The sequence below is a fragment of the Canis lupus genome, chromosome 6 (genome assembly GCF_048164855.1).
Source record: "Canis lupus baileyi chromosome 6, mCanLup2.hap1, whole genome shotgun sequence".
Classification (NCBI taxonomy): Eukaryota; Metazoa; Chordata; class Mammalia; order Carnivora; family Canidae; genus Canis; species Canis lupus.
This window is the reverse complement of record NC_132843.1, coordinates 43594675-43614332: the sequence shown is the minus strand read 5'-3', so window position 1 is coordinate 43614332 and position 19658 is coordinate 43594675. Positions and strand designations below refer to the sequence as shown.

Below are 19658 nucleotides of genomic sequence, written 5' to 3'. Positions count from 1 at the left end.
TTGCCCAGAGTTACACAACCAGGATTCAAAACCAAATGGTCTGGCTGCAGAGTGCAATGCTATTACCGCTACCCTGAACAGCTACAGTAAATGCTGGCTCAGTGTTTGTACAGGAAATGCTAATTCACTTCACAGCTCTATAATCCAGGGGTGGTTTGGGTTCCAGGATATTTTGGATTTTATTTTCATTAATTAATTAATTAATTAAAGATTTTATTTATTCATTCATGAGGGACACACACAGAGAGAGAGAGAGGGGCAGAGACACAGGCAGAGGGAGAAGTAGGCTCCATGCAGGGAGCCCGACGTGGGACTCGATCCTGGGTCTCCAGGATCACATCCTGGGCTGAAGGCGGCGCCAAACCGCTGAACCACCGGGGCTGCCCTATTTTGGATTTTAGAAAGATAATTTAGTGCATATGCTCTTGTTTACATAGTACTCCTCTTGGGGTTTGGAGCAGCACCTCAAAAGCAGACGTGTTAGTGTTTCTGCAGTGAAGCATGTTTGTCTTTATACTAAATGAAAATAAAAAACCAAAAACAAAAAAAAAAAACTGTAATTAGCCTGATGTCAGTACCTGCTGCCAAGTGAATTATGAACATCTTTTGGCTTTAGAATTGCAGGTAAGGGATTGTGAACCTGCATAAAACCCCCTAGGAGAGTATCTGGCATTTAGAGCACACTTAGTATGTGTTCATGGGTACTACTACTAGTACTCCTACCAGTTATCAGATACGTCCTCAGACACAGAGAACTAGTGATATGTACAGCTAGGAGTACTCTTCTCACAAGGACCTGAGGATGGAAAATCTTAAATGTTAGAGTCTTTCAGCCATTCCTCCCTAAATCAGAATGAGGATGGCTTAAGTGATAGAATCTCTTCCCTGTCCTAAATGTAAGCATATTGAGCTCAGTGCTCCTGTTTGCTTACTTTCAACATATAATGTGAGTCTACAGAGCAGCTAAACTTGTAGACTTTCAGAGGATTTGGTGAAACAATGTTTCAGGTTTTTCCTTGCTCTCTGTCATAGACTCCTTTATTTTACCCCCATCTTTATTGAGATGTAATTAACATGTAACATTATGTAAGTGCAAGGCATACAAAGTGATCATTTGTTACATGTATATATTGCAAAATGATTAGCAGAGTAAGGTTAATATCACCTCACAGAATTACCTTTTTAAAAAATTTGTGGTGAGAACATTTAAGATCTTTTCTTTTAGCAACTTTCAAGTATATAGTAAAATACTGTTAACTGTACTCACCATGCTTTATATCACATCCCCAGAATGTATTCATCTTATAACTGGAGCTTTGTACCCCTTGACCAACATCTCCCCATCTTCCTCAGCCCCTGGCAACCCTCATTCTAGTCTCTGTTTTTATGCGTTTGACTCTCAGATTCCATATGTAAATGAGATCATGCAGTATTTATTTTTCTTTGTCTGGCTGATTTCACTTAGCATAATGCCCTCCAGGTTCATCCATGTTGTCGTAAAAGCAGGATTTCCTTCTGTTTTTATGGCTGAATAATATCCCATTGTATATGTGTGCCACATTTTCGTTATTCATCTGTTGATGGACATTCAGGTTATTTCTGTGTCACGGACAGTCCTCTTTCTTTGAGCATGAAGCAATGGGAGAACAATTTAACTGACCCATCATTTCTGTAGATAGGACCAGAAATGACTAAGATTGAAGTGATTGCACTTGAAATCGAGATACCCGTCTTCTTTCCTACCATTTTAACTGTGAAAAACTATAATCACAAGTCATAACCATTTATGACAATTACCAAGAAATATCCTAGTTTATATAGTATTATACAGTAGTTTTAATTATATGGTCATATTACTTTTATTGTAATCTAATACAAATATAAATTTATTAAATGTTCCTAATATGTACATTTGCCATTAAGATTTTAAAAATTTCAACACTTGAATTTAAACCCAGTCTCCATCCTTGGCAGGATCCCTTTGATCTGTTTGAAGACATGCTGTATGTAATTTGTTCTCTCCTGCCACATTTTAGGGTATTTGTCTTCCTCATCCTGGCCCCAGTGACTGGAAACAACCTTGATTCCCCCTTCTGCAGTGCTATCTCAGCCCTGCAATATCCCCAGTGAGCTGGAAGGGCCCTTGGAGATCAGCTAGTAAAACCAAAGCAGAGAGGTAAAAACAAATGGAGTCAGTTTGTTGAGGCTTATTTATTTAAATTTGACAGTTTTTTTGATCCATAACTGAATTACAAAATACAAAAATATTTGTTCCTTTTAATGTTGGAAAGGAATGTGTGAAGTCTGCAATTTTGTAGAGCCATTAGCCTTAATTGATCTTCAGGGGTGTTTTTGTGTGTGTGTGTGAGAGAGAGAGAGAGAGAGAGAGAGAGAGAGAGAGAGAGAGGTGGGGGGTTGTACAGTGGGTAAGAATATGTGGTGTGAAAAATAATATCATTTTCAGTTTATTTTATACTATTTGATTCCCACGAAACATACTTGTTTTGGCAGCTGCATTTCCTGTAGCACTGTGTTGGAATTTGGCATGCAGTACTCAGTAAGCTCTCGTTATTTCAGTGTTGTACATTTTGGTCAATTTCCTAGTGACAGTAGATGTCAAGTTAAATTCCAGAGCAGAGAACTTGAAGAAGAGGATGTAACAGTGATACAGGGTTAAAAATACACTTAACATGTTTGGCACATGTTGACTAATGTAACCTTTTCAACTGACGATATTATTTGATTTTGGAGCTTAGAGTATGAACTGCATGGAAATTGTTGATAATGTTGGTATTTATTTTCTTACAGAGAGGAAAAAGGAAAATGGATGACTGAAAAAGTTTTATTTGTTACATTGTCGTATTTTAAAAGTTGTATTTCCTTTTCTAGGTTGCTGTAGTGAAACTAAAAAATGCAGATAAAGTATTTGCCATGAAAATATTGAATAAATGGGAAATGCTGAAAAGGGCTGAGGTAAGATTCTGTTTATTGGAATGTTTAATGTTTCAGAAGTAATTTTAGAGACCTATAAAATTATAGATATCATTTACATTTATCATAGATACAATGTTATCTATGGTGGCATTTATTTTTAAGACGTATGAGATAAGTTCTACAATTTACAGTTGTGACAGAGTAATGATAAAAGTTATGCATAAAAAATAAACATAAAAAGTTATAATTTGTGATGCTTATTTCATATTGTCTGAAAACTAAATGTGGGGCTTGTATATTTTGTGAAAAGGAGGTGTGGAAACCAGTTTATTTTATAGGGAGAAATTTTGCAATAATGGATTTCCAACTTGATGTAACTCGTTTATATTATTCTGTATTTATCTGTGTTCTGCTCAAAGTGGAAGTCAACAGGAGTTTTGAATGTGCCCTCTAAGAATTCTCTTTATTGCTAATTATACAGTTAAATGTATGTTTTTATATTATGAAAGGATGGTAGAAAAATCTATTGCAAGAATTGCCAGTGTTTTTATGTTGATGCTAGATATGAGGGAATGATGGGAGTGATGTTAAAATTATCTCATAGCTGTTATGCTATGGTCAGAACTGACGTTACACATAGATTTGGGGAGGGATTCTGGGGGTCTCCTGCTCTGTGAGATCATGGTGAGTGGCCAGACAGGGTCCTCAGGGGCCTCAGTGTGGAAGTATTTCAGTATTTGAATTTGTAGGAGGATCATACTGTTGTGTAGACTGAACATTAGCTCTGGAAGTAAGATTTCTCTAATGAGAAATTAGCCCTTAGAAACCTTTCTTTATCCACCAGTACTGGTAGCAACCTGGGGAGAAAAAAAAAACAAAACTGAACATATAGAGAAAAGCAAAAATTGTTCCCTTGGTGATAGATGTGGCAGTAGTAAAATACCTCATCTGTTTCTGTGGAGAAATTTGAAAAATGTAACAGAACTTGAAGTGAAAGGTAATCATTTATGTTCCATCATGTAGAATCGATCACTAACCTTTGGGGCAAGTTTTTGCTTTCAGCTTTGTCTTCTGTGAGTCTCCTGACAAAACCTGCACAAGAGAAGTACACATAGAGTATTTATAAAAACGAGTGGTGCCACCTTACAGATAAAATAGAAGCCCTCTCTGAGTCCACCCCATGGGGCGCAGCCCCTCCCTGCCTCCCAGAGGTAGCCTCCGTGGAACAGTGTCCTGATGAGAAAAGTATTTGGAAACTTTTACATCACTCTCTGGCATTATTTTGACTCTATTGAACTTCCTTAAGACTAAATTGCCTTATTGTCACTGGTTGGATTTTCCAGGAAGCCCATAGGGAGACTGAATTAGGGTGTTCTTCTGAAATGGCTGTTGATAGAAAGGTGAAACATCATGTTCAGGGGGAAGTCAAGCTGTCTCACGGGGAGCTGTGGAGCAGAAACGGTCCTTCGGAGTCCCGCCTGAGGCCCATGGACTGACCTTTTTCGCACCTGCTTTATTCATTCATGGACTTTGGGCCATCCACAGGAGGACATAGCCTTGGGATCGTAGAGCACTTGCAGCTGAGGTAGAGCCTGCAGGTGCTGGCAGCACCGCCAGCAGCTGGAGCAACAAATCTTATTAGTAAGAAATAGCAAATAAGTCTGTTCTAATTGTTTCACAGAAATCATAATTGTAGTAAGCTTAGTGTTTCAGCATTAGAAGTTTTTAGGAGTTAAAATTGTGCTATTTTCTATGAAGTTGGTGTTGGGGAGAATTAGAAGAAAAGGAAGGATCACAGGGTTAGCTTTCATTACTTAAGTGGCAAAGTTGAAGATAAGGAACAATTGGAAATTAAATTATTTTATTGAATTAAAAACCATTAATATATTCTCTTTCTGGGATGAGATGGAATAGGTATATTTCTTCATATTCCTCCCACTAAGTACAGTTTTAGAGACCCTTGACATTTTATATATAAAAGAAATTTAAGGAGATTCTCAAAGGCAGGAGAAGGTGGACCTTGGGGCCTGAGGGCAACACTCATTCTGTGTTATTCCAATAGAGAAACCAAATAGGGACCATACAAAGAAAATTAAAGACCACAGAGCCTTGTGAACATAGATAAAAATATCCAACATGTTAGCAGATAGAATTCAGCAGTGTATGAAAAGACTCGTACATACACCATGACCCAGTGGCATTTACTTCAGGTATAAAAAGGCTAGTTCGATATTTGAAAGGAACCCTCCTCAAACTACTTGAAACTTTCGTCTTTTAGGAAGAAATTCTACATTAAAATTTTTACAGAGAGATTCATGTAGGAGTATAGTGGAGTTGTATTTCTATGCTTGAGTTATCAAGTCCTTTTTTTTTTTTTTTTTTTAAGTCCTTTTTTAAACAAATGTTTAAAAAAAAAAACCCTGTTCTGACCTTGGTTTATCTGGCTTTGGAAAACTGGGCCTACCAGTGATGCTTAATCACTTACAGATGAGCAGCAAAATGTCTCGATTTGTAACCTGTGTGTTGTTGATGCTTTATACACTTTTTCAAAGACATACCTCCAGCCTTTTTAGCTGTATTTATTTCCATTTAAGGCATATAACAAATATAGAACTAGTGGGACATGCATTATTTGAAGGTAGCAGGATACCTTCTCTCTTTCTATTCTTGGGTGGCTGAATACCTGCTAATTTTACAGGTGCAGAGCCGCCTGGCCCTGCTGTTGATCATTTACAAACTTGGTTAGTGTGTCAACCATCCCTTCTCATCTCCTCATCTGTGACAGAATCTGAAGAAGCTCTGTGACCTCCAGTAACCCCTCCTACATATTTATTACATTCTTATATATTCATATTCTACTTTTAAAGGAGGATATTAAAAATTTTTTTTAAAGGTAGAAATAGACGTTATTATAGCCTTTATCCATGTGGAGCCCTCAGTACAACTTCATGAACCTTGTTGTATGCATGCATTGTGGTTTCGTTAATATTGATTTAGAACAGGGTTTCTCAGCAGTGGCACTTATGACATTTGGGGCCAGATGATTACTGTAGGGGCTGTCCTGTGCATTGTAGGATGTGTAACAGCATCCCTGGCCTCTTTCTAGTAGATTGCCATTACCTTCACATCTCCTAGTTGTGACAGCTGAGGACCATGAGACATACTGAAGCAGAAAAGAACATGATGCTGTACATCTAAATTCAGTATCTGAGGCATCATTATGGATAGTGTAACACCTAAATACTTAGGGATAAAATTGCATGACGTCTGGGATTTGCTTCAAAAAAAGAAAAAACCCTGTGCATGTGTGTACATGTGCATGCACACACATGTATATGGAGGGAGGGTCGTGGTATGTGAAGGGTGCGGTACTGGGTTTGAGGAGGTGAGGGTGTACGTGATGAAACCAGATTGAATGGTAACATCATTGTTGAAGTTGGCTGGTTGATGAGGCCATTGTGGGAAGGAGGTGCTTTTACTCTTCTCTCTTGTATGTGTTTGAAGTTTTAGATCATAGCTTATATTTTAATTTTTTAATTTATTTTTTCACTGAAGAGTTTGGAATAGATGAGAATGTACTAAAGTTTAATCTATTGACAAAAAAGTCTTTGGAGCTTTATTGAGTTTGGAGCCACCAATCACGTTTATTAGAATTTAGCTAGAATGTCTGTGAGGTTTCAGAAGGCTGTCATAATAAGATAAAGCCAGGAGAATGGAGGCTTTCTGGGCTCTGACCATCTTTACCCCTTTCAGAACCATTAGTGGCAAACTATAATCCAGGTCACTAAAATTCTAAAACACAATTTAGCAGTGAGTGTGTCAACCAGCATGTAATGCTATGGATTTAGATAGTTGAATTGGTAGATAAAACTGCCCGTTTATTTGGTTTAAGCTTTAATTGTTTTAAAATTTTTCTCTGGTGCTATTTCATGCATGACTTTTGGAAGTTCCCATCAAATAAAATTTATGGGAATACCTGGAAAAAATTAAGGTACCTAATTAGGGTAATATAATGTTGATAGCAAACATAATTATTAATTTTTTATGGGAATAAGTAACTAAGTATTTCCTGTAGATAGGATACTGTGTGATGATTTTTCAGTGTGCATGGAATATCATGCAGCCATGAAGAAGAGGTAGGTGGGTCTCTGTACTGGTGTGGAAAACTGTTCAGGTATACTTGAAACTGTTCAGGTATACTTGAAAAAAGAAACTTATGGAGCACTATGATCTGATTTGTGTGAAGAAAAGAGGTACCACATGAATATTGTCTGTGTGCATGTGCGTGCTCATGTTCATGCTTACAGAGAAATTTTCTGAGAAAATACTCAGCAGAGTAGCTGGTGGTGACCTCTGGACACCCGTGACAATGTGAGTATGGGGCTGTTTTTTGTTTTTGTTTTACTTTACCTGTCAGTTCTTTTTGAGCTTGCTGGCATAGTGGGGTTTTAAAAATTGAAACCTTGAAGATGATAGATTATAGAATTATAGTGTATCTATAAAATTATTATTTTTAGCCATACATTTCTAAGGTTCTCAGAATGTACCCTTATAATAGTGGAAATAGGGTTTCAGAATTAAATTAAAACTTTTACAAATCAAAAAGAAAAAGATAATTCATTAGAGAAAATGGACAAAGGGAATGAACAATTCATAGAGAAAGTTCAGATGTAAAAAAACATATGTAAAGCTGTTTATCTGCATGGGGAATTAGGAATATGTTGATGAAAGGAACAGTATAGTTTTACAGCCATCCTATTGACACACTTAAAAGCCTAATAATGCTAAATGCAGTTGAGGATGTGGGGGAGTAAAGGAGATTTCTACACTGGGTTGAGGGTAGTAATCGATATACACTTAGAGAAAATTGGCTATGTCTGGTAAAGTGGAAAATGCTTGTAGCTAGCATTTTGACTTCTAAGTGTACACCCCGAGGAGACTCTTGTACATTTGTACAAATATATTCATTGCAACATCATAAAACGAAAATTGGAAGTGACCTATGTTTTCCTGGTTGGAGTTTGCATACATAAATTCTGGTATATTCAGACAAGGGAATGTCATAGCAATTGAAAAGAAAATAGTCAAAACAAAAAAAAAAAAAAAAAAAGGAAAATAGCCATCATTGAATAAGAAGCAATCAAGTTGTAGAAGGATAGATAAAATTATGACATTCATGTAAACTTTCAAAATGCAAAACAATTCTGTTGTTTTAGACAGAAAAATGTGTGATCAAAGTATATGAAGGAAAGAACATAGTGTGTATAGTAACTTTGGATTATTCATTTTATCAGGAAGAAAGAAGGGAAATATGTAAAGAAGAGGAAGACTACAACTTACTTGTATTTTATTTCCTTAAAAATAACAGAAGTAAAGGTGACAAAATGTTAACGTTTATATTATCTGAATGGTAGATTGGACTGTGGTCGTCAAATGCATATGTGCTTTTTTTCTGTTTTTTTTTTTTTTTTAAACTACAGCCATATTTTTTAATATAAAATGTTTTCAAGAGTTCTATTCCCATTGTCTGTTCTCTGAGAGAGCTTGACTTATTGAAAAGTCGTATCATATTGGATGTATTCTTTTCCTAGGACAGGAAGTATAATAAACATATTCTTTTTCCAGGACAGGAAGTATAATAAACATACTCCATTTCCAGGACAGAAAGTATAATAAACATATTAAGCAATTGTTTGCATAATATATTTTACATAAAGTGTCCTCTGACTAAAAAAAAATTGTTTTTCCTTTTCAGACAGCATGTTTTCGTGAAGAAAGGGATGTATTAGTGAATGGAGATAATAAATGGATTACAACTCTGCATTATGCTTTCCAGGATGACAATAACTTAGTAAGAATCATTTCTATATGTTTCTATATTCTTATTAAATTTTTATTGGCAGAATTTAGTATTATTCTCTTCTAAGCATTATTTAAATGTAGTTGTTATTTAGAAAACCATGAATTTCACAGCATATAAATTGTGTATTTAATATATCCTCCCACCCTGAGTAATTTGATAGCTTTCCACTGGAATATTTTATCCTTTTTAATAAACAAGTCTAAACTAAATCCCAACATTCAGATTCTTTAAAAGGTGTTCAGGATTTTTCTTTTCGTGCTTTTCCCAATATGTTTTATTTGTAGTATTCTATGGCTATTTGGCACTTTACAGATTTTTCAAAGTGGCCATGTGCTGCTTGAAGTAGAGAGCCACATTTAAAATCTAGGCTGCATGACGCCTGAGTGGTTCAGTGATTGAGCGTCTGCCTTTGGCTCAGATCGTGATCCTGTGGTCATGGAATTGAGTCCCACATCGGGCTCTCTACAGGGAGCCTGCTTCTCCCTCTGCCCATGTCTCTGCCTCTCTCTGTGTCTCTCATGAATAAATAAATAAAATCTTAAAAAAATAAAATCTATACTTCATCTGATTTTATATGGACATCACAAACCACATGACAGAGGAAGTTAGGAATGAGGTCAGAGGAATATTGAAATATGAGAATCACAGCTAATTGAAGATTGAAGGGATCAACAAGGGAACAGGGAACCCACCACCACTGGGTGTACAACTCCTGGGCCTACTGATCGAGGCTCTTGATCTCCAGGCCCAAGTTTTCATTTTGAGTTTTTTTTAGAATATGTGTGTTGAGCTCCTGCTGTGTGCCAGACACAACATTGTATACTGGGGTATAAAATGAATAAGATGTCTTATTCACATGATGGGTGTTTATTGGACATGTGCCATCTGTTTGGCATTGTTCTCTAGATTCTGGAGATTCAGTAGTAAGACAAAGGATCCAAGGTAAGATAGTGAATCCAAAGTCAAGTAAATAATACTTTCAGATTATTTCGGATGAAGAATGTGTAACATTTCTTCAAAGGTGTGAAGTCAATGGGGACACTTCTAGGACAAATATAAATTAGTTAAACCAAGAAGGGAGAAGAGGCAGAGGGCTTGGTGAACCAGAATGTTGAAATTGAAGCTCGTTTCGTTTGCACTGAGAAGGATGGATGAGGGGTTGGGGTTGGAGAGATCAGAGAGTCACATCATATAGCACCTTACATGTTACAGTAAAGAAATTAGACTTTTACAGCCGTGTTTTTCAAAACAATGGGATTATCTTGGTCATGGAACTCTTGTGTATATTTTAGAATGACATTATGTCTGCAAGCCAAGACAGTGAGGTCTTAACTGGTTTCTTAGCTTCTTCCTTCTGCCTCCCCTCGTGATGACTTAGGTGTCTCGCACAGAGCAAAGTGTGAAACTGCTGTTTGAGGACTGTGGAGAGTCTGTGGTGGGAGGGGACAAGAGATGTGTTTGAGGGACTGGAAGAAGCCAGTGTGATTACGGTAGTGAAAGGGAGGGAGTACAAAATGGTGCTTCAGACAGTGGTGGATGCTGAGGATCTAGGATCGATTCTGATTTCAGGAAAGGCTTCAGGGGAGAGTGTGAAAAATTATTGGTTCTCCAGCGTCTGACTTGTGGTTTTCAGTGCTTAGTCGTTGATGAGTTGAGTTAGGAAATATATTTGGGAAGGGAAACCTGAGAGCAGAGGGAAGGTAATTAGTTTAATTTGGTATGTATTGGGTTTGAAGTATTGTGTGATCCACTTAGTGAGTTAGGGATATAAGTCTGGTGCTCCTGAGGGTAAATAGCACTATATATATCTTATAGGGTTCTTATCTTGTAGATCAGTTTTTGGCAAACTACAATCTGCAGCTCAAATTTGACCCACCTATTTTTGTACAGCCCACAAGCTAAGAATTGTTGTAATATTTTTAAATATTTGAAAAATCAAAAGAATATTTTGTGACATGCAAATGTTATATTAAATTCAGATTTCAGTGTCCATAAAGTTCTGTTGGGATGCACCAATGCTTGCTGATCTGTATGTTGCACGATGATGGCAGAGTTGGCTTCTTATGATAGAGGGGAACACCATACATATGCATTAACTCTAGATGCTGTGCACTGCTGCTCAGCAGCTTACAAATTTCTGTGACAGTTACGACTTCATATTATTTCTGGTGCTATACATATTGCTATACTATGATTTTAATACTCTTGTTATTGACAGTACACACACAGACTTCACATACCTTACTTTTCAGGCACAGTGGAGTGTGGGTTATATTGTTAACAAATTAAAGCCAGCCTGGTGTTATTGTGCATCCACACTGAGGCTGTCCTGCTAGCATGGCGGGCGTCCACGTGGCCAAACCGAGCACCCCTTGCAGCCTTCCCAGTGCACAGGAAGGCAGCTATCAGGAAAGTCAAAAAATATAAAACAATATCTTATCACAGCAGAACTTTCACAAAAAGGCAAAATGAGCCATTGTGAGCTCCTGAGTGGCTCGTTTGTTAGCCAGGCAGGAAGGCCATTTACCAGTGTTGAGTTAATTAAATCACATTTGACTGCCGGAGCCAAAGAAATGTGTTCACAGAAAATAAACTTGTCTTGCACTATTAGCCCTTTGGCAAGAACAGTTGCTTTAAGAATGGGGCACATTGGGAAAAACATCATTGTTTGATTTTAAAACCAGGAAATGATTTTAAGTGGGTTGCTTTTGGCTTCTAAGTTAAAGAGGTTACAGGTCCTGGTCTTTCGTTGTGATTTGAGGGGTAGTCCAGAGGAATAGCCTTTATTAATAGTTCGTGTGGAATAATTATAGCCAATAATATGTTCACAGAAGTTGAGGAAACACTAATTTGCTACAACCTGCATTGGAGTTTGCTATGATGTATTACAACTCAGAGTGGTAAAAATACATGTGGAGCAGGAAGAGACTTGGTCAGACAGCTTTACAAATTATGTAAACATATGAGATGCCCAAACCCCATAGGTACTCATCACTTATTAATCGGCAGGTGGTTGGCAGCAAATATTTGAATCTCTCATTTTTTTTTCGGCTCTGTAGATTTGAATCTGTCATTTGTTTTTGAAACAGTAATATCACCAATGAGCTTCATTTAGTCTTATGGAAGCACTGTTATCATATCCGTGAATTTTTGTGAGAAATCAAAACTGAATATCCTCACTTGCTATACATTCAGCCATTCAGTGCTTTTTCAGTGTTAATCTTTTGTTGCAAAGGGCCACGACTGAAACATTGATGAAGAAAAAAATCTCACCCACAACCATTATTACAAATATTGAATTTCTCTGAAATGAGCTTTTCTGTAGACTTGATATGTTTTAAAAATAAATTTTATCTAGAATTATAAGACAAAACCGCACTTACATGTAAAACTTACACTCTGATGAAGTAATTTTGACAGCTAACATTTGTAGGAATCACAGTAATGTCAGGGTGCTTTATCTAATTCTCATGCCGTCACAAGTAAAAAGATGAGATCTCTATTTCCCACAGATTTGTAGCAGATAGACCTTTTGAGATCTAACTACAGTTAGCATCAGGTTTTGGGATTTGATGCAAGAGCTAAGGAAATGTCCATAGTTCAAAACCCGGTTACTGGCACTTGTGACCCTCCACCTAACCTTTAGTTAGAAAGGTGTATCTGCAGTGTATCAGCATGTTGGAACCACAAATATCAGGAGAAGAATCTAATAGCATTCTGTAAATGCCTTCCAAGTGAGGAATATGCTCAATTAAAATTATATGCTCATGAATTACGACCAGTAGCCGTCTTTGTGAGGATATTTTCACAGATGAAATATGTTAACTCTCATTGCAGATCAACACTTGGAGAGGAACATTAGCCATAAGATTTTGATGATAGGGAAAAAATCTGACTTTGAGCTCCAATTAAGGAAACATACTCTCCTTCCCCACAAAAAGAATTACATTTTTTGGTTAATACACCTATATTACAAAACTCAAAATCACTTATTTTATTTTGACTTTTGCCAATAAAAATGTATGGAAATTTGTTTTCTGTCTTACTATCTTTCTTTTTCCCCTTGGTCTGCCAAGCCTGAAGTGTTTATTCTCTGACCCTTTATAGAAAAAAATTGGCCAGCTCCTCTTATGATAACAGTGAATACTAGTTGTAAATGAGAATAACTGGTGCTTGGACAAGGAGAAAAGTTTGCCTGGAGAAGACAGAGATCAAGGACCTAATAAGGAGTAAGAAAGAGAAACAAGGTTCTGCACCATTGAACCAAAAGAGTTTGTCGAGGTGGAGGGATGATTTCTCAGCAGTGTTAGACACATGAGAGTAGGTTTTTTTCTTTTCTTTTTTTTTTTTTTTTAAAGATAAACTGGAAATGTCATGCCCACCCACAGATCTTATTCTCGGCCTCAGTGGAATACCTCTGTTCTTGGACATTGTCTGTACTCTTCTACTTTTGCCTTTATTTCTGTTATCTCTGGTACTTTCCAGACCAGGGCTGTTCTTCTCCCTGTTGTCCTGTGGAAGTCCAGCTGATACTCCAGAATTGTCTCAAATTCCGCATTTTAAGTCTTCTCCAGAATTCCCAGTTTGAAGTAATCTTTCTCATTTCATTTTAGCTCTGCATTTTTTTTTAGTACTGCTATTATGACTAATGTACAAATATATATACATCTCTGACTTTTGGGGTACAGCTTAAGATTAAATAAATGATATGAACCTTCTGTCTTTAGCTAAAATGTACTTCCAGGGGTGTGTAACTTAGTAGTCATGGAGTTTATCTGATACAGGCAGATCCAGGGGGTCAAACAGTGTCATCACCATTATTTTTCTTTATATCCCTTACACGCTTGCAGGTTATCATAGTGTTTCAGACTTCAGATTGTGACCCGTGGGTGGATTGTAAAATCAATTTAGTGGGCTACAACCAGCATTTAAAAACTTAAATAAAATAGAAAATGACAGAGTTCAAGCAGTAAGAGGGATTATTGCTTTGTGATGTTTATTTCTTTTATAATATGTATTGAATCATCATATAAATCATATTATTGTAGATTTCAGTCAGAATTGTTTAAGTATGACTTTTAGGGCAGCCTGTGTGGCTCAGCAGTTTGGTGCTGCCATCGGCCCAGGGCGTGATCCTGGGGTCCTGGGATCGAGTCCCACGTTGGGCTCCCTGCATGGAGGCTACTTCCCTGCTGCCTGTGTCTCTACCTCTCTCTCTGTGTCTGTGTCTCTCATGAATAAATAAATAAAATCTTTTAAAAACAAAAAATAAATACGACTTTTAATGTAGAGCGTGCACGTTCTAGTTGCTTTGTTAAATTGAGTGGAATGATACTTGACTTGGATTTCCCATGTATATGAGATTTTTGGGATAAATGTATCAATGCGGATATAATCTACAGAGATTTGTCAGCAAAATTTGTAAGAGTAAATTAAACACATGCCATGTACTTGATTAGCAAACTTATAGTAGTTTGTTTGCTTGCTTATTTATTTATTTATTTATTTATTTATTTATTTATTTTCTTATAGCAGTTTACTGTGATGGATTTTCAAAAGTTTTAGGTAGTAAGGACTAAAGTCCACTATGACAGTATTTTGTTGTAAGTAGGTGTAACGCTGTAGTGTATGGATTGCTTAAAAATCTGCATTTTGTTTGAAACTTAGAAATGTATAGGTACAGAAATAGAGTACCCAAGTACCAAATTTTGTATAGCAAAATTTTGCCTAATTTTCACTGACAGCTTGACATACAATTCTCTCTCCTCTGAGTTTAGTCTTATCTGTTCCCTTTGCATTTGACTTTAGAATTCACATTTTTTTTCCGGAGGCATTTCTCCTTGAGAAATAGTCTATATATACCAGTCATTAATTATATTAGAAAAAAGTTACAGCATAACTGGAGGAGGACTGGAATACTCCTATAGTCAAATCTCCTTTAAGTTGCTGGTTTTTCTTAGTTTAGAAGAAGCTTGTGGTATGTTAGTCTGAAGAGTAGGAGTCCTAAATTACCTTGGTTGTTATCAAATATTTTCTTTTGAATATTTATAAAATATTAGAAAATAAAATCATTTAGAAATGTTGGCAAATCTAGTTTTAGATTCCATAAGGGAAATTTTATTTTACAGTTATTTTCCAAAATGACTGTTAACTTTCATAGCCCCTGAATTAGCCAAATAATTGGCTACAGTGATCTGTAGTGCCATACAATTCAAGAAGGCTGTGATGAATAATTTTTTTCATTTATAACTGCTCAAATATCTCTGAAACCAATTTATGAAAAATATATAGAGTTCTAGTTTACATGCATTTTATTTGTTGGAGAAGAAGTGGCATAATTAAACAAATGATCTTAAAATGTTATTAGAACATTTTTTTTCCCGTAGGAAAAACTCTGATATTAAATACAAATCTACTTAGTTGCATTGACACTGTCACATAAAATTCTTATCACTTAGATATCATTTAGAATATTATGAATCAGTGAAATTTGCCTCTTCTCCGTATTTTCTTGTCCTCTGTTTCCTGTTTGGGTTATTTTATGCTGGAGGAAAACAAAGCCAGGGAAATATTTAAAACAAAAATGTTACCTCTTGAGTTAGCATTTGTAAACTGTTTAGAGTATGAAAGACATTCGTTTATTTATTTTTTATTTATTTATTTTTTGAAAGATTTAAATGTTAGATAGTGTTGTGAATTCCAAACTCTATTGGAATCCAGTTTGTGCTGAAGATAGAAATTGTTAGGAGAAAGCAAGGAGGGATGAATACAGAGTGGGCTCTAAGGATTAACTATTAATGTCTTTGTTTTTTTTTTTTTTTTTTTCTATTAATGTCTTTGACAGCAGGATGAGTAAATGAGCTTCCTGTTCTCCCTAAGAAGACTTCTAAAAGCATATCTGTTCTAGGAGATGTTCTTTCTCTCCAACACAGTTCACATATTGTATGGTTTTAGATGTTTTAGTATTGTTTCTTTGGAATGTAGTTTCTTACAAAGCACAAACTTTGACATAAAGATTTTTTTTTTTTTTTTTAGAAATTTAGAAACTCTTATGGTGTGTTATACCCATACCTAGAGGTCTGTTTATTTTAGAGGGATAAAAGATTGCTACAGACTCAATCTGTATCTTTAATTTTTTTATTTTTCTGGTGTTCTGTACATACAGAACATACAGTCTGGTGTCATGTCATGGATGTAGCTAGCTTTTTTACTGAACACTGACTCTGAGTGAAAAGAGACTGATGTAAGGATCAAGAACCCGGACTTCTGGTTTTCCCACTGTCTAGGGTGTGATTGGGCAAATCAGTGGACTTTTTATGCCTTTGATTACACAGTCATAAAGCAGGCATAGCAGCGATGATCCCTACCTGCAGTAGAGGGACCTTATATAAACATCCTTGTACCCTCATTCTGTAACTCCTCCTACTAATGGAGAAAATGGAACCACTGCTTACTCATGAACTTTTCACTTTCCATACTCTGGTCTCAGTGTTCTCTTTCATTCTTCCCTATATGTATACAGATTTGTTTGTATTTGCACCTGTTCTCCTCTTCTCTCTCAGCGTGGGTGAGATATTTGCCTTTGACTTTTGTTCCATAGCCTTTGGCCCTTTGCAGAATTGTGCTCTTTGTGACTAGCTCTTTCCCCCCTACAATACAGAGGTTTGGATGTGGAAAAACAAAGCCTGTATTATTCTGCAGGTCACTGGTGTCCTTCAAAGAGCTCATGGGCATATTTATTTAATTATTCCTTTTGGTGGCTGTACAGTATTCAGTTGGATGTTGGATGGACACATTTAATAGTTTCCTTGTTGGACTCTATTCATATTGTTTCTGATTTGTTGCAGTTATTCAGAGTGCTGTGCAGTAAATATATGAGCCCACATGCCCTACACATTGGAGTTTTTATTTTAATTGACTATATTCCTAAAAGTGGAATGCTAGGTCCAGGGGTTATGTGCCTTTTAAATTTCAGTAGATACTATGAAGTCACTTTGCTGAGCAGTTGCAGTAAGTCGTCATACCCAAGAAAGCAGTTTCAACTCACTGTTCCCAACATAGGAATGGTCTCTTTGCTAATCTGATTGGTATAGAGTGGTATCTCATTGTTGCTTTGGTTTTGACCATGTATTGATTGGCTTATTGTGTTTTCCCTTAGGTGAATTAACTGTTAATAGCTTCAGCCTAGGTTTTTTTTTTATTGCTTGCCCTCTTAATCCTTGGTGGGAGCTCTTTATGTTACGATTATCCTCTCCTTGACATAGCGTATGAACGTTACCTCTCAGTCTGTATTTTTCTTAAACTTGTTTAAAGGCATCTTACCCATATTGGGTACTATTTCAAAGATGGTTTATGAGTAGGAGGTTGTTGTACCAGGTATTACATTTTACTGACTAATCACTGAGTGTAACCGTAGCAGAATAGAGTGTCCAAGAGCAGATCCAAGTATATTTTGGATCTTAAATTAGGATAAGGGAGTATTTCAGTTGAATTGGAAAAAATGGATATTTTTCCCAAAAAATGGATATCCAAAAGAGTGGATACTTATTTTAGATAATTGACTCTCCATAAATAAGAGAATAATTTTCACACCTTGTACAAAAAGAAATTTTATTTTAGATGAATGAATGAATGAACGTGATTCAAAGGTTAAGTTCTTTTCCTTTTAGACCTTACAGCAGCACCCTCTGCTTATTTCTGTCATGGTATTTATGTTACACTGAAGTTGCCCAATGATTTGTGTTTTCTTCTCCATTAGCTGGTAAATTCCATCAAGGCAGGAGCCACATCTTACTCATTGTAGCTCCTCTAATCATAGCGTGATGTTAGTACATAGTGGGTACTCCATATCTGTGGAATTAATGAGCCGCTTTGTTCCCTGTTTGTTTTGTATTCTATCTTCCATTCCCAAGAAAGTTACATCTAGAATAAAATATAATGTGGCAAGTTCTTTACTTTGCCCTTAAACTTGTATTAGTAATAAGGTCAAGCAAGGCCAGGGGCCTGGATCAGGATTGGGGTTTTGGGTAGGGTTAGATGGACTCCATGGAGATTTAGTAGGAAGTAGACCCAACATGACCATGGTGATTTAGTTGGATGTTGTTCTGAACAAAGGAGAAAATAAAAGAATGGCTCATAGCTCTTAGAGATACTTGCTGGGAAATGTCATGGAGAAAAAGCTTTTTTCCCCTGTGGGGTTTTTATTTTTATGCCGTTTCTGATGCATCTTATCTCTCTAACACCAAAACCCAATTACAAGTGTAGTTAATTTTCAAATCATCACTTTTCTTTGAGAATTTTCTTCTGTATTTTCTGCTTGTTGCTTTCTCTAGTTGCTGAATTCTGTTCTAGGAACAGCTAATTTCCGCTGAGGGCAAGGTAAGGAAAGAATATGAGCAGACAGAGCTGGAACTCTGTTTAGCAGCAGCAGCAAAGGAAAACAGAATAATTATGTATTTATAATTTTTTATGCTATCTCAGGAGATTTGTTTACTGGAGAGGAGGTTCAGTAAGGCACATGGAGAGGCTGGAAGGGAACGGATCCAGGGGCTCAGGGTTTGTAAAGAGGAAGCATGAAGCAGATTATGGATGAAAGCAGGTGATAGGAACACCTGGGTGGCTCAGCGGTTTAGCGCTGCCTTCGGCCCAGGGCGTGATCCTGGAGACCTGGGATCGAGTCCCACGTCAGGCTCTCTGCATGGGGCCTGCTTCTCCCTCCGCATGTGTCTCAGCCTCTCTCTGTGTGTCTCTCATGAGTAAATAAATAAGATCTTAAAAAAAAAAAAAGAAAGTAGGTGATAGACAATGACACAGTTTTGAGTGTGACCATCGGTAGCAGAAATGTTGAGATGAATGTTTTGTAGCAGTTTTCTGGTGGACGGTCGTACTTAGACCTCAGGAGCCTGGGGTGGCAGGAGTAGCTATTGTACGCGTCAAGACAGGAAAGCTTTTGATGCAAGGAGCCTTTTGTCTTTTTATCCTCTGGGTTTTTCCTGCATGTTTAGTACAAAAAAAAATCCTGATTTGCACCTAAGGACTGTTTTTTGAAAGAGTGAGTTATGTTATTTATGACTTTTTATATGTAAATAATCGATTTCAGTTTTAATAGCAGACATCTTTATTTGGAAAGTTTTTGTGTTTGCTCTTCTATTCAGAGTACTTTAAAGTAGTACATGTGGATTTCTTCTCCGCAACCATTGCCACATCTCGCAACATATTTATGCTAACACAGTTTCATTACATTAGATTAGTTCTAATCTTTGTGATGGAATCTCTTAAACATGAGGCCTAGTAAATAGAGCAAGTCAACCATAGACCAGGATTTGAAATACATTGTTCTTCTAATTTTCAAGGATTCAAAAAATGAAATTAGTTTCTTTTATTTAACAAAAATTACCCATGCTTATAATTATAATGTATAGTAATAAGAATATGAATTTTCTCAAGAATCTAAATCTTAAATGTTAACCTGATGATATCACTGAAGTAATATCTTCATTTGGTAATAAAATAATTTTAACTTCAAGGTGTTATAAGTGACATTTAAATATCTTCTATTTACTATCCTTCACGCTGAGTGCTGTACTTTGAAGAAGGCATTATTATTATAGATAAAAAAGATAAGAAAATAAAGTGTCAAAGAAATTAAGTAATTTTTCAAAAGTCACTTATAACCCAGTGTCAGAATTTGAATACAGGTGTCTCTGACTACAAAGGTCTTCTTCCATTGCCTCTCATTTTCACTCATTTAAAAAAATATGTGTGTAATATAATATGCACACTCATATGAGATGCATGCATTGCATATAAAGCAATCTAGAACAATACCAAAAAGCTATGATACCAGGGATAATCTAACAAC

At 36.4% G+C, this 19658-nt stretch overlaps 1 protein-coding gene across 22 annotated transcripts in view; it reads left to right on the top strand.

Moving 5' to 3' along the window:
* CDC42BPA (CDC42 binding protein kinase alpha) overlaps window positions 1-19658 on the top strand; it is a 306715-nt gene that overhangs the window by 98098 nt on the left and 188959 nt on the right. For all 22 annotated transcript variants that reach the window (XR_012032812.1, XM_072830231.1, XM_072830229.1 and 19 more), the window contains 2 exons: window positions 2890-2973; window positions 8690-8785. Coding sequence is in view for 21 of the 22 variants with exons in the window: in XM_072830231.1 (XP_072686332.1) it covers window positions 2890-2973; window positions 8690-8785 (180 nt within the window). In the remaining variant the exon portion in view is untranslated. The remainder of the gene's footprint in view (window positions 1-2889; window positions 2974-8689; window positions 8786-19658) is intronic.